Source organism: Balaenoptera musculus, chromosome 5 (assembly GCF_009873245.2).
Source record: "Balaenoptera musculus isolate JJ_BM4_2016_0621 chromosome 5, mBalMus1.pri.v3, whole genome shotgun sequence".
In the NCBI taxonomy this organism is placed as follows: domain Eukaryota; kingdom Metazoa; phylum Chordata; class Mammalia; order Artiodactyla; family Balaenopteridae; genus Balaenoptera; species Balaenoptera musculus.
Window position 1 is genome coordinate 108777085 of NC_045789.1, and position 13065 is coordinate 108790149.

At 41.4% G+C, this 13065-nt stretch overlaps 1 protein-coding gene across 1 annotated transcript in view; it reads left to right on the top strand.

The window, feature by feature from the left end:
* Window positions 1-9145: 9145 nt before the first annotated feature.
* The window catches only part of HADH (hydroxyacyl-CoA dehydrogenase), a 49127-nt gene continuing 45207 nt past the window's right edge, over window positions 9146-13065 (top strand). The window contains exon 1 of the mRNA XM_036853763.1: window positions 9146-9421. Coding sequence (XP_036709658.1) covers window positions 9290-9421 — 132 coding nt within the window. The 5' untranslated portion in view covers window positions 9146-9289. The remainder of the gene's footprint in view (window positions 9422-13065) is intronic.

Below are 13065 nucleotides of genomic sequence, written 5' to 3' on the forward strand. Positions count from 1 at the left end.
CATAATTCTTAAAGAATGTTTAGTAAGAGGATGCCATTCTGTAGCTGATGAAGCTCAGGCTTAGAGAACTTAACGGCCTACATGTAGTGAAAAAGTACCACAGTGCATTTCAGACCTACCAGTCTTCGTAACTGGAGAGTTCTTCCTGTACCACTTCTCTATACTGCCCCTCTGCATTGGTCTCATACCAGTCTGCCTCTCTGCATTTTCAAAATGGGTTAATGAAATACAGGCCAATCTTTAGGTGCCTTGAGGATTTTTGTTAATTAAAAAAGAAAAGCTAAGAAACGAAATGCATAGGCACTGTGAGTGAATGGAGAGGTTGTTATAGAGACTTTATTTATTTTTCTTTTATTAATTAATTAATTTTTATTTTTGGCTGCGTTGGGTCTTCGTTGCTGCGCACAGGCTTTCTCTAGTTGTGGCGAGCAGGGGCTACTCCTCATGGCAGTGCGCGGGCTTCTCATTGTGGTGGCTTCTCTTGTTGCAGAGCACGGGCTTCAGTAGTTGTGGCACGTGGGCTCAGTAGTTGTGGCTCATGGGCTCTAGAGCACAGGCTCAGTAGTTGTGGCGCACGGGCTTAGTTGCTCCATGGCATGTGGGATCTTCCTGGACCAGGGCTTGAACCCGTGTCCCCTGCATTGGCAGGCGGATTCTTAACCACGGTGCCACCAGGGAAGCCCCTAGAGACTTCAGATGGATGATGCATGTGTGAATTACCCTGTACCATGAGCAGGGCAGTTTGTTCTGATCTGGAATTTCATATGCTTCGGAATTGCACTAGTAACTTTGCATTAGCAACTTTATTACTCTTTGATTTATACATGCATTTTCAGTACCCCCTAACCAAACAGTTTGTAGCTAACTTGAGAAAAAAACTCTTCTGTGAGATTATGTTGAAATCAGATGTTTATTATACTTTAAAATATAATGCCTTAAACTGTAGCACTTTTAAAACATCTGTTTATGGCAAATCACTGAAAGGACTGTTAATGCTTCCCTTGCACATGTTGATATTTTACGATTTTTTACTTTATGATTTATTTGAAGTGTAAAAATAATAGTACTTTGTTTTATAAGTTTGCCTAATACCTACTTTTTAGTCCTCATCATTAGCATGATTTTTGATGCTTATATTAAACTTTTAATTTTAACTGAGATAGTGTCATGTCTGGTTTTGGGGGTTTTGTTTTCTTTAAATTGCTAAACAAAATTCTCTTTTATCAGATGTCAAGTTAAGAAAAGGAAGAGGGAATAGACTTCCAAAAAGAGGGAGATGGCCACATATAATATAAGCATGATCTCTAGACAGGAGGATAATTCTTTTAAAATATCCTCTCAGAGCACAGTTACTCTCAGGACTGTAGCACAGCCCAAGCTTCTTATTTCCCATGTCAAAGTCCAGCATTATCTGAGAGAGGGGTGAATCTACATAAGCCCATTGTGGCGAAATATCGAGTGCTTGTCTCTATTACACTCCTTAGCTCAGGAAGAAGAGTTTTTTAAAATACCCGAACCTATGGATTTTTCCTATAGATGAATCCAGCGCCGGCTTTTTCCACGGCCCAGTCTTCCTCCTGCAGGTCACAGTGCAGAGGTCACCTCCTGAGGGACGGCTTCCGCTAAAGCCCTATCTAAAGTGGCCTTTCCTGAGAACACCCTGCTATAGACTGAAAGTGTGTGTGCCCCAAGAATTCATTAATTGAAACCTGATCCCAGTGTGATAGTATTTGGAGGTGGGACCTTTGGGAAGTGATTGCGTCATGAGAGTGGACACAATCTCATGCATGGGATTAGGATCCTTATAAGAGCCCAGAGAGCTCCCTGTCCCCTTCTGCCATATGAGAATGCAGTGCAAAGACAGCCATCCATGAACCAGGAAGCAGGCTCTCACCAGACACTGAATCTGCGGATGCCTTGATTTTGGACTTCTAGTCTCCAGACCTGTGAGAAGTAAATTTCTGTTATTTGTAAGATAGTCTATGGTATTTTTGTTATCACAGCCTAAATGGACTAAAATATGCCCTGATTCATCACCCAGCTTATTTCCTTCAGAGCCCTCCTAACTATCTACAGTTACCCTGTTTATTTAAATCCTCAGTTTCCACCATTTCTTCCACCTCCGGCCAGAGGTGCCCTTTGTTGCACAAGTTTTCAATTTTGATGAAGTCCAATTTGTTTTATTTTTTGTTTTGTTGTCTGTGTCTTTGTTGTCATATCCAAGAAATCATTGCCAAATCCAATGTCATGAAGCTTTTTCCCTGTTCTCTTCTAAGAGTTTTATAGTCTTAGCTTTTATGTGTAGGTCTCTGATCCATTTTGAATTAATTTTTGTATATGGTGTAAGGTAAGGGTCTAACTGTACTTCTGTGCATGTGGATAACAATTTTCCCAACACTATTGTTGAAAAGACTGTCTTTTTCCCATTGAATGGTCTTGGTACTCTTGTCGAAAATTGTGGATACTATCTTTTAAAGTAATGTATCACTAAACAGTTTTGTAGTAACACTGGGATATTCAGACGAATCAATGAAACAAAATAGCATATCCTCTAGTGTATAAAAGTGGCATCACATTATGAAAGAACAGGAATAATATATTTTAAAAAGTGCTAGGACAGTTGGTTAATTACTTAGAAAACTAAAGTAACATCTTTTCTCCAATTAACTTCTTTTCCCAAGTTAATCCCAAAAGGATGAATTTCCCAAATTAATCCAAGTTAATCCCAAAAGGTCTAAAAAGTAAAAATAATACATCTGTATGTGTCTCTGAAACATTTGATATTTTCTAAGCATAAAAAAGTTATGGACATTTTGAAACACATACAGAAGTTATGGGCAATTCTTGTTTCATCTACATTATCCTACTTCCCACTAGCCCCATTCTGCACTGATTTATGGTGAAGCAAATATTAGACATATCACATGAATGTATTCATACCGTAGAATATGACTTGCAAGGATGGCTAATCTCTAGTTGTAGTTACATTTCAAAGAAATATTGACAAGAGGTGCAAATATATTGACAAAATAGCCTAAGAAAATATTTCAGAATGTCAAATCAAACAGACCAGAAGAACATGGTTAAGCTATTTTTCTCAAACATGTTTACAATTAAATTACTAATGGAACAACTGATAAGAATGCTACTAAATGACCTATATCTTATAGTTCCTTCTTAGTCAGGTTTACAACTCAGAGTTTTCTTTCTTTAGGTTGTGCCTCATTTAAAAGAAAATTTTCCACAAGGAATCTACCAATTTGGCATTTCTAATTCTAAAACATGACACTAAAGAGGGAAATTCCACCAGTGAAGACTCTTTTCTCCCATTGTACTCTGCTCAGCAGCATTTGTCCTCATTGTATTTTTTTTTTCAATCTGAGCTTGTTTAGCAACCCTCTTCCCATCTGGTATGCAAAGGCATGTAGTGAATTGTCAATTATTGTAGTTTTGAAAGATATCTTCCAAGGATATTTAAGTCCTTTATATGGTTTCCTTGTACACAAACTAATGTTCATGAAAAAGCCGGTGCCTAAAGATAAAAATAAAAACAAATTAACTAAAACCTCAGTAAAGCTGTTATTTTAAAAAGGGAGAGAGAGAGACAGAGAGAGATGGCAACTAAATGCCATACCCGACTCTAGACTGGATTTAGTACTAGAAGGAAAAAAAAAACTATAAAGGACATTATTAGGTCAACTAACTAAATTGGAATACAGGCGATCAGTTGGATAGAAATGTTGTATCAATGTTAAATTTATTAAAGTTGGTTACTATCGTTATGTCAGAGAATCACCCTATTCCTAGGAAATATGGATCGAAATATCATAAAGGACCATGATGTGTGTAACTTACTTTCAAATGGTTGAGATTATTCATAATGTATATAATATCTGTCTTATCTATTATAGATAAATAGATCTGGACAATTGATAAGATAAAGCAAATGTGATAAAATGTTAGCAATAGGTAAATATAGGTAAGAGATAATATGGGTTCCTTTGTACTATTTTTACAATTTTTCTATATGTGCAATTCTAAATAAATTGAAAAAAATTAAATATGATTGAGATCATGATTCTCATAAAAAGGTCCACCCTCATCTGGCCCCTGCCTACCTTTGCAGTCTCATCTTCATTCACCCAAAAGTACCCTGTGCTCTTGTTATCCTATGTTAATGTATTTCCAGACCACTCTCTATTCTCGGTTCCTTCACAGACTACATACACATTTTTCTCTCTGTCTGGAATGTCCTCAAAACATTTTCTCTGCCCGAAAACCTTCTAATCATCCTCACTTCTCTGCTGTAATATATCCATCATGATGAAGTAGGTTAGGACACTGGTTATGAGCAACAGCTTTGCACTCAGGTAAACTGGGGCTCAAGACCTGCCTCTCTTCTTCCCGCCTATCACACCTCAGGCAAGTTATTTTCCTCTCTAAGCTTCCAGTTTTCCCATATGCAAAAAGAATAAAAATAGTGACATCAGACTGATGGGAGTGGATGAGAAGTTACATATTACATGCTTAGCACAGAGCATGGCAAATTAAGCATTCATTAAATGCTAGTCTTACCCTTGCTTCCCCCTGCCCCCCTCACTAACCACCTCCCACAGCCCCTTGCATTCCATTCTGGAAAGCACAACATTTTGTTCCATATTTATTTCTCCTACTACATTATGAGCCCTTGAAGGGCAAAGACTACATTCTAGTCACCCCTGATTTTTCCAGCATCTAGAGTGATGTTTCTTGCTCACATAGAGCAATGAAGAACTTGCTATTTCCAAAATCAATGATTTTACTTTGAAAACTAACACAAGGAGTCACTATCAGCTTTCTTTAAATACCTGGCTCTGTAAGACATGGAGACAACCTAAATGTCCATCGACAGATGAATGGATAAAGAAGATGTGGTACATACATACAGTGGAATACTACTCAGCCATAAAAAGAACGAAATAATGTCATGCAGCAACATGGATGCAACTAGAGATGATCATACTAAGTGAAGTAAGTCAGAAAAGAGAAAGACAAATACCATATGATATCACTTATAGGTGGAATCTGAAATATGGCACAAATGAACCTATCTACAAAACAGATTCACGGACATAGAGAACCGACTGGTGGTTGCCAAGGGGAAGGGGGTTGGGGGAGGGATGGAGTGGGAGGTTGGGGTGAGCAGATGTGAGCTATTATATACGGAATGCATAAACAACAAGGTCCTACTGTATAGCACAGGAGCTATATTCAGTATCCTATGATAAACCATCATGGAAAAGAATATTTTAAAAAAATGTGTATATATATATATGTATAACTGAATCACTTCGCTGTATAGCAGTAATTAACACAACACTGTAAGTCAACTATACTTCAATAAAAAAATAATAAATAGATAAATACCTGGCTCTGAAAATGTCTGAGAATTACAGTTAGTCAAAATATATTTTAGCCTTCAACTAATTTATAAATACTAGGATCTTTTTTTTTTTTAATTAATTTATTTATTTATATATATTTTTTTGCTGTGTTGGGTCTTCGTTTCTGTGCGAGGGCTTTCTCCAGTTGCGGCGAGCAGGGGCCACTCTTCATTCGTGGTGCGCGGGCCTCTCACCGTCGCGGCCTCTCCCGTTGCGGAGCACAGGCTCCAGACGCACAGGCTCAGTAGTTGTGGCTCACGGGCCTAGTCACTCCACGGCATGTGGGATCTTCCCAGACCAGGGCTCGAACCCGTGTCCCCTGCATTGGTAGGCAGATTCTTAACCACTGCGCCACCAGGGAAGCCCTAGGATCTTTATAAAAGATAATTTCTAATTTATAAGTTAAGAAATCAACTTGGTTCTTTGTGGCTAGGATTTAAGGTACTTGAGAAGGAGTAGAAGGAAATAGGTGAGTTTAAAGTTGGCACCAGGACTTAGAAGTTTGGTCTTTATCCTGTGAATAATATTTTTAAAAGGAGAGTGCAGTGACCCAGTTTATAACTTGAGAAATCAGTCTGAGAAGAATGTGAAGTATGAACAGGGTCAAAGAGACATTAGTTACAGTAAGGCACTTCAGGAATGGGCCCAGTCTCTACACAGGAGACAAGGGCTTGGATAAAATGCCGATAAATAGGGATAGAGATAAGAGGGGGAAATGAGGGAGGAAGCCTGTATGCTCCTAAGGTGGAATCAATGACATCTGACCAACTGAATGGGGATATGGTGGTGAGGGGGAAGGAAAACACCCTTGGTTGTGTGTCATTGTGAACTGACAATGCGAGAGGAGGTGAAAGGTATTGTGGGAAGTGAGAAATAATAGGTTCAGATTTTGATAAGTTACATTTGAAGTAGCTGAGGGATTTCCAAATAGAGGTGATCAGTAGACAATTATAAATGGATGTTTGTGTTTGAGAAGCATGAGTCCACATGCTAGAAATCAGGAAGGAATAAAACACATGGTTCTATAAAGTCTTCAGGTGTAAATATTGGGACTCACTGTGTGAAACTTACAGTTCTGGGGCTTATTGGTAGGAATGTCTAAATACATTTATCTGCTTAACCTTAATGATAACCTTAGTAGGACAGTTAAAGCTCCAAATCTAGACATGTATGTTTACTGGAGACCACTCCCCAATTTTTTTTTTTCCCTCTAGCAACAGCAGCACTTTCTAAAGAGTATGAAATTATGAAAGGAATGGGAGCCTTGAGGTCAGAATGGATTCAAATCTGAGCTTGGTCAGTTATTGGGTGAGTTACATTTAATAAATGACTCAATCGCTCAGAGCCTCAGTTTCTTCACCTTTAGAGGAATATAGCAGTGGTAACCTTAGGGTTGCTATGAAGAGAAGCAAAACAGCATAGTGGCCAAGAACATGAGCCCTGAAAACACTGTCCTGAGTTTGAATTCTGCCTATGCTATTCATTAGCTGTGTGACCTTGGCTAAGTTTCTGAACTTCTCTGGGTCTCAGTTTCCTTACCTGTAAAAAAGGGTTTCCTTTGCTGTTTTTGAGTTGGTCAGTGACCAGTGTCATGCTTCCCAGTGCACCACTCCTTCTGCAGAGAGAAACAAAGCACCTTCCCAAGAACAGGGTGAAGGTGCAAGTCGGGGACCACAGAAATTGTTACTGGGTTCCTGAAAGTTCAAGGCCATACTTGGGAAAAGACTTACAGTTCTGGCAAAAGAAGAATGATTTTATTGTAACTGTCATCTGGTCAGGACTGGGCAGGAATAGAGGCCAGGGTGGCCTTCCTGGTTCAGAAGAGTGTAAATGAGGGTTAGACTCTCAGTATGAAACAGCTGGAAAGGTACCTGTCCAGCCCTTTCTTTTTTTTTTTTTTAACATCTTTATTGGAGTATAATTGCTTTACAATGGTGTATTAGTTTCTGCTTTATAACAAAGTGAATCAGCTACATATATACATACATCCCCATATCTCCTCCCTCTTGCGTCTCCCTCCCACCCTCCCTATCCCCACCCCTCTAGGTGGACACAAAGCACGGAGCTGATCTCCCTGTGTTATGCGGCTGCTTCCCACTAGCTATCTGTTTTACATTTGGTAGTGTATATATGTCCATGCCACTCTCTCACTTCGTCCCAGCTTACCCTTCCCAGCCCTTTCTTTTGAAAGACAAGGACCCTGGAGCCCAGGGAGGTTGTCTGCAGACCATCATACTGCACACCAGTGACTGAGACAGGACTCCTGACTCTCACTCCAGTGCTCCTTTCTTCACATCACACCTTTACAGAATACAGATGGCCGCAGATCTGAGAACTGCTAAAAAATACTGCAGTGGTTATTCTTTCTTTTCTGAGGAAAACAAATCAGAGATCTGAAAACATATGAAATACTCAGGTGTTATGTTTTACATTACACACATTAAAAAAATACATATTGTGATGACACTATAATCAGAATACGTTTGGCCTTGCATTAAACACAACTTTTAAATGAGAATGAAAAGTTAAAATCCACGGAAAGAATCATCTGTGCATCCTCCTAATCTACTATCCTAGCTTCACCTCTAACAATACCTAATTCCTCACCCTTTTCCTGTGGCAATATTTTTTTATGTTTCTACCTTGCATGTGCTGCTTCCTGTGCCTAGAAGCCTCTTTTCTTCATAAATTAACTGATTTGTTCAAGTTACTAGGTTCTCCGTGTAATCTTCCTATTCCAATTCTAGTCCTATTGGTTTTTGCATTTGCTACATTCTAGCACTTAATGGACTTTAATTATTTGGATGTGACAGTGTCTTCAGCCAGTAACGATCTCCTTAGAAACGTCCCAAGCCTTAAAGAGTGCTAAACACCAGCACTTCTCCCACACTTTTACAGAATTAGAAACAAAAATGAGATCTAAGCAAAGTAATGGTGAACACGGGATTCACTATGTAAGTTACTTGCAATGGGAGGCGAACTTTGGATGGTGAGTCTGTGGGTCCTTATTACATATTTAAAAAAAAATAAATTAATAAAAATTCTATATTACCAAGGTACTAAGTAAATAACTAGAAATTATTTACACGAGGGAGAAGATTGGCCTTTCTATTATTACCAGTTACTCCACAAAGGTTCCTCTTTGACTTTAAATTGTCCACACGTTCCCTGCATTAATAAACATGTAAAGTCGAAATGGGCAATTAAAAGTTAAAACTCTGTTTCCCTTAGTGGGCCTGATTTTTGCATTAGAACCCACGGGTCACTATAGACATTTGCTTTGGGTGTGAGCAGTTTGTTTCCTTCCGTTTTTAGCAGGAACAATATGCACCGGGTTAAAATAATCCCTAGACTTGGTTTTTGGTGACACGAACGGAAGGTGCTCATTTTGGGCTTCCTCATCGCCACAGCCAAATAACACGTATTTATTCAGCGCCGAGTTATGCACAAGGATCAAAAGCGAGGAGTTAACAAGGCAACACCACGGACTTCCCCTTACAAGGGGCCCGTGGCTTTTGCGAGGAAAGGCTTGCACTGGGTCCGGGACCGGAGCGCTAACCGCTCATCCGCACACGACCAGCTGCGGCGACGGCCTCTGCAGAGGGCTGCGGCCCGCCCCAGTCCACGTGGGCTTGGACGCCGCGCTCGGACGTTCGAACGCCGTCCCTGCGGCCTCCGCCAATGGGGAAAGCGGGCCTCGAGGCTCCGCCCCGCCGTCGAAGACGTCACGGCGTCGCCCAGGGCGCGCGGGCGGCGGGGCTCCTGGGTTTCCGCCCCCAGACGTCTGCTCGCTGCTCTGTCTGTGTCGCGTGCGGGTGTCTTCTCTGCCAGGTCTTGTCGCTGTCGCCGCCTTCGCCGTCTGCACCATGGCTTTCGTAACCAGGCAGTTCGTGCGTTCCATGTCCTCCTCGTCCACCGCCGCGGCCTCAGCGAAGAAAATCCTCGTCAAGCACGTGACGGTCATCGGCGGCGGGCTGATGGGCGCCGGCATCGCCCAGGTGGGCAGTCCTCGGGCAGCGCTCCCCGCTCGCTTTGCTGCCCGCCCTGACAGGAAAGCGCTGGCGGGCCGCGACCCGGCGGGGGTTGTCCGGCCCGGAGGCCAGCGTTCACGCGAGCCCCGGGGAATTTCCACCCCGACCCTCCCCCGTGTAGTTGAAATGTCTGGGCCTGTTAGTCTGCAGTCCCCCGAAGACCTAGTGTTCTTGGGCCGAGCCTCAGTTTCCGGGGGTTGGCTTCCAGAGACCCGCACTGCGATCAGTTTTAATTGTATTAGTTTTTCATAATTCTGCAGTCGTTGTCAGAGCAGTTTTCTGCTCTCTAAATGGTCTTCTCTCCTCTCCCAGTGTTTGCTTGCGGAGTTAGAAAGAATAATAGTAGTCAGCACTTTTGTAGCATTTGGTAACGTTACCTAATCGGCGCTTGTGAGGCCCTGGGACTCCACGCTAGTGCTGCGCCAGAAGTCTTTGACCTAGTGCCCTCTGGCGCTGGGTAGAGTAGGAGGGGGAGGCAGAGCGGTTGAGGGCTCTGAAGGAGTCGCTAATCTCAGTGTGCATCTTCAGGACTCTGCCCGGTTCCAACTAAGCTGTGATTCAGGGTCAGTTGTGCAGCTGTTACCTAGGTCCTGTGATCCTTGTGTTTTTACTGATTGAGTTTTAGCGGTTACATTCCAGCTCGTATTGGGGAACCGTGATTTTCATAGCCTAGCTGATTATATTCTTAGCATGTGGGCCCTTTGTTACTTGTACTGTTGGACGGGGGAGGCATTTATCTAAGTTTTCTTAGGGGAGAACTCAAGTTCAGTGGCTATGATCATGAAGGAATTTAATTTTTGTGGTGTCTGTTTCCAGGCAAGTCCATGCTTCTATGCTTGCTTTGTAGAAAAATCTTTTCTTTATTATATATCTTAAAACTTCCCAGACTGCAAGTTTTTTTTTTGCAACATATTAATTTGATTGCATTTTCTTCTAAAATCTGTATTTCATTGATGTTTTATCCTTCTGACTCCCATTTCTTCTCAGATCATGTTTTTGGACATATATTGCCCTTTTTATTGTGTACATGCCCTGGCTGCTGGGTTATGGTGTCCCCATAATCTTTATTATGCGTGAGATGGGAGGAGTAAGTCCCTTTAACATGAAAGTTTATTCTACTACGTGATACTTAAAGTTTAGGTTGAGTGCATTTGTATCTCCCTGCTCCACCCAAATCTCCCTATGCTGTGAGAATGAGATTTGTTGTGGGCAGGGTATAAAATAATGTATTTGTTTAAAAACATCTAAACAACATCTTAGCGACAAGATATTAGGGCCTTAAGCCCCCAATAACAATATAGGAAATGGGTCCAGAAACTATTGTTGATGGTCCCTTGAAGACATCAGTGGAAGAGGATTAGAAACTAAGTAGAAAGCATCACTTCAGCTTTTGTACAAATTCAGGTTGCTCAGTTCTTAGAGTACTGTATCCACTACTGGCCAAAAAAGTGTTATGTTGCACAAAAAGTCACATACGTAACACCTAAAATTATGGGTATGGTGTTGGAGCTTTCATCTGAGAAAGGAGGGAGGAGATTGGCAATGATGGGAATTCAGACTTGTGGATCAAATCCTTGAGGAGTTGGACCAGAGTGGCGTGCCTTTTGAAACCTAAGGGGTAAAAAAGAAAGCTATTTATCCCACACATTGGAAATATAATGGAATTGTCATTCAAGAATGACAATTTGATAAGGACCAAAGATTTAAATAGTGGACAGTCCTAGGGAACAGTAGTTGTGTCCTTACATAACAAGGTTTAAAAGAGCCTCAGTCGCTGTAGGTGACAGCTTTAATCCTGTGGAGGGGAACCGCACTTTCCTGCATTATATCTCTGTGTGCCACTTTCAGCCAGTTGGTTGGTTTCGGCCGTTTAGCTGATCCATTTTTGCACTCTATCCTGCAGCATGCTGTTCGAGGCAGTATTGCCTCATTCTTCATGCTCTTTGACCTACAGCTTTTGTCACAGGGTAAATCTGTTTTGCTTATTTAGTGCCACAGCTATTAGCTGGTGTGGTTTGACTGTAGATTGGATCCAGTTCACTGTGGGGAATTGGGATGGTCTATGCTGGCTCTGTGCTAACATGGAAAAGTTACTTCTGTGCCTTGCTTTACTTATCTCTGAGGTAGGACTAGCTTCCTAGGAGTATGGAGAGGATTGAATGAAGTAGCACACGTCAAGCACTTAGCGCAGTGGCATCTAGTAAGAGCTAACAGAATGTTAGCTGCCTTCAGGGTTATGACCATCATGGGGTTACCCTTGTCCTTTTGTCATTGTCCCCTCGTGCCACGCCCATCTCTGATCCTTGCTGCTGTGGTAGGCCTGTAATGTTAAGATGGAGAGCACTGGTTGTGATTCTGTTCCGTCTTGCTTAGTCTTGAAGGCAAATGCCAGTTGTTGACTGCAGTTTGTTCAGGGACCTCTGAAAAGAGGAAAGGCACTTTTTATCCTCCTCAGTAAAGCCTTAAAAACACAAGCACAAACTAACATCTGAGTTTATGCTACTAATTCACATTTAGCTTCACTCTCCAGAACTCTTTCTGAGGTAGTTTTTTTTTTTAATTAAAAAAAAATAATTTTTGGTGGCACCAGGTCTTAGTTGTGGCAGGCGGGCTCCTTAGTTGTGGCTCGTGGGCTCCTTAGTTGTGGTACATGTGCTCCTTAGTTGCAGCCAGCAGGTTCCTTAGTTGCAGCTCATGGGCTCCTTAGTTGTGGCATGCATGTGGGATCTAGTTCCCTGACCAGGGATCAGACCCGCGTCCCCTGCGTTGGAAGGCGGATTCTTAACCACTGCACCACCAGGGAAGTCCCATGAAGTAGTTTTAATTTTAATCAAGGTATAGTTCTGTTTACATTTTTAATTTTTTAAAAAAATTTATCATTTTTGCCATATGTTCCAGTTCATGCTGAGTAGGATAAAAAAAAAACAACTGAGTAGATTTTGTGGGAGCCTGACACATTTCTCAAGCAATTAAGCAATTTAAGACGAGTGAGGTCTGTGTTTAATTGTACATAGTTGATCAGAACACAGGCCATTTGTATATTTGTATTCTCTAAGAGTATCTACTTCGCCTGTCATTACTTTTGCTTGTTTTAAATTAAAAACAAAAAAACAAAAACTGTGGGTTAATATTTAAGTAAGGTTAACTTGTTTTGTGTGTTTGCTCATTATTCTGACTTGGGTCTGGTTGCCAGTTTATCTTCAGCTGGATACTTAGGCTAGCAAAGAAGCTTCCAGCAGTAATTGACCCTTCAGTGGGGGACAGGTTGCTTTTTGCTTTGTAAAGGGAAAAAAAGAAGAAAGTTATTAGCTGTGCATGTCTTCAATTTATAGAATGAGTCAAAGCTTTGCTTCTTGCATAGCCTATTTTTCATATGAGGAGCCCAGAGAGCTTATAGCTTTTGTTAATTTACTAGTGAGAAACCAGTGGGCTTTCTGGGAATGGCATTTTAGGGGCTGGATTTCTTGCCTCTCTGGTACAACCTTCCTTTTAGTGCAGTACACTTCTTTGAGGAAGTGAGAGTTTGCATCTTGAAGGAGGTTGGAGCTGAGTTCACACCCAAAGCTTTTTTTTTGTTCCTCTTAAAGAGCAAAAAGTGCACATTTTTCTGG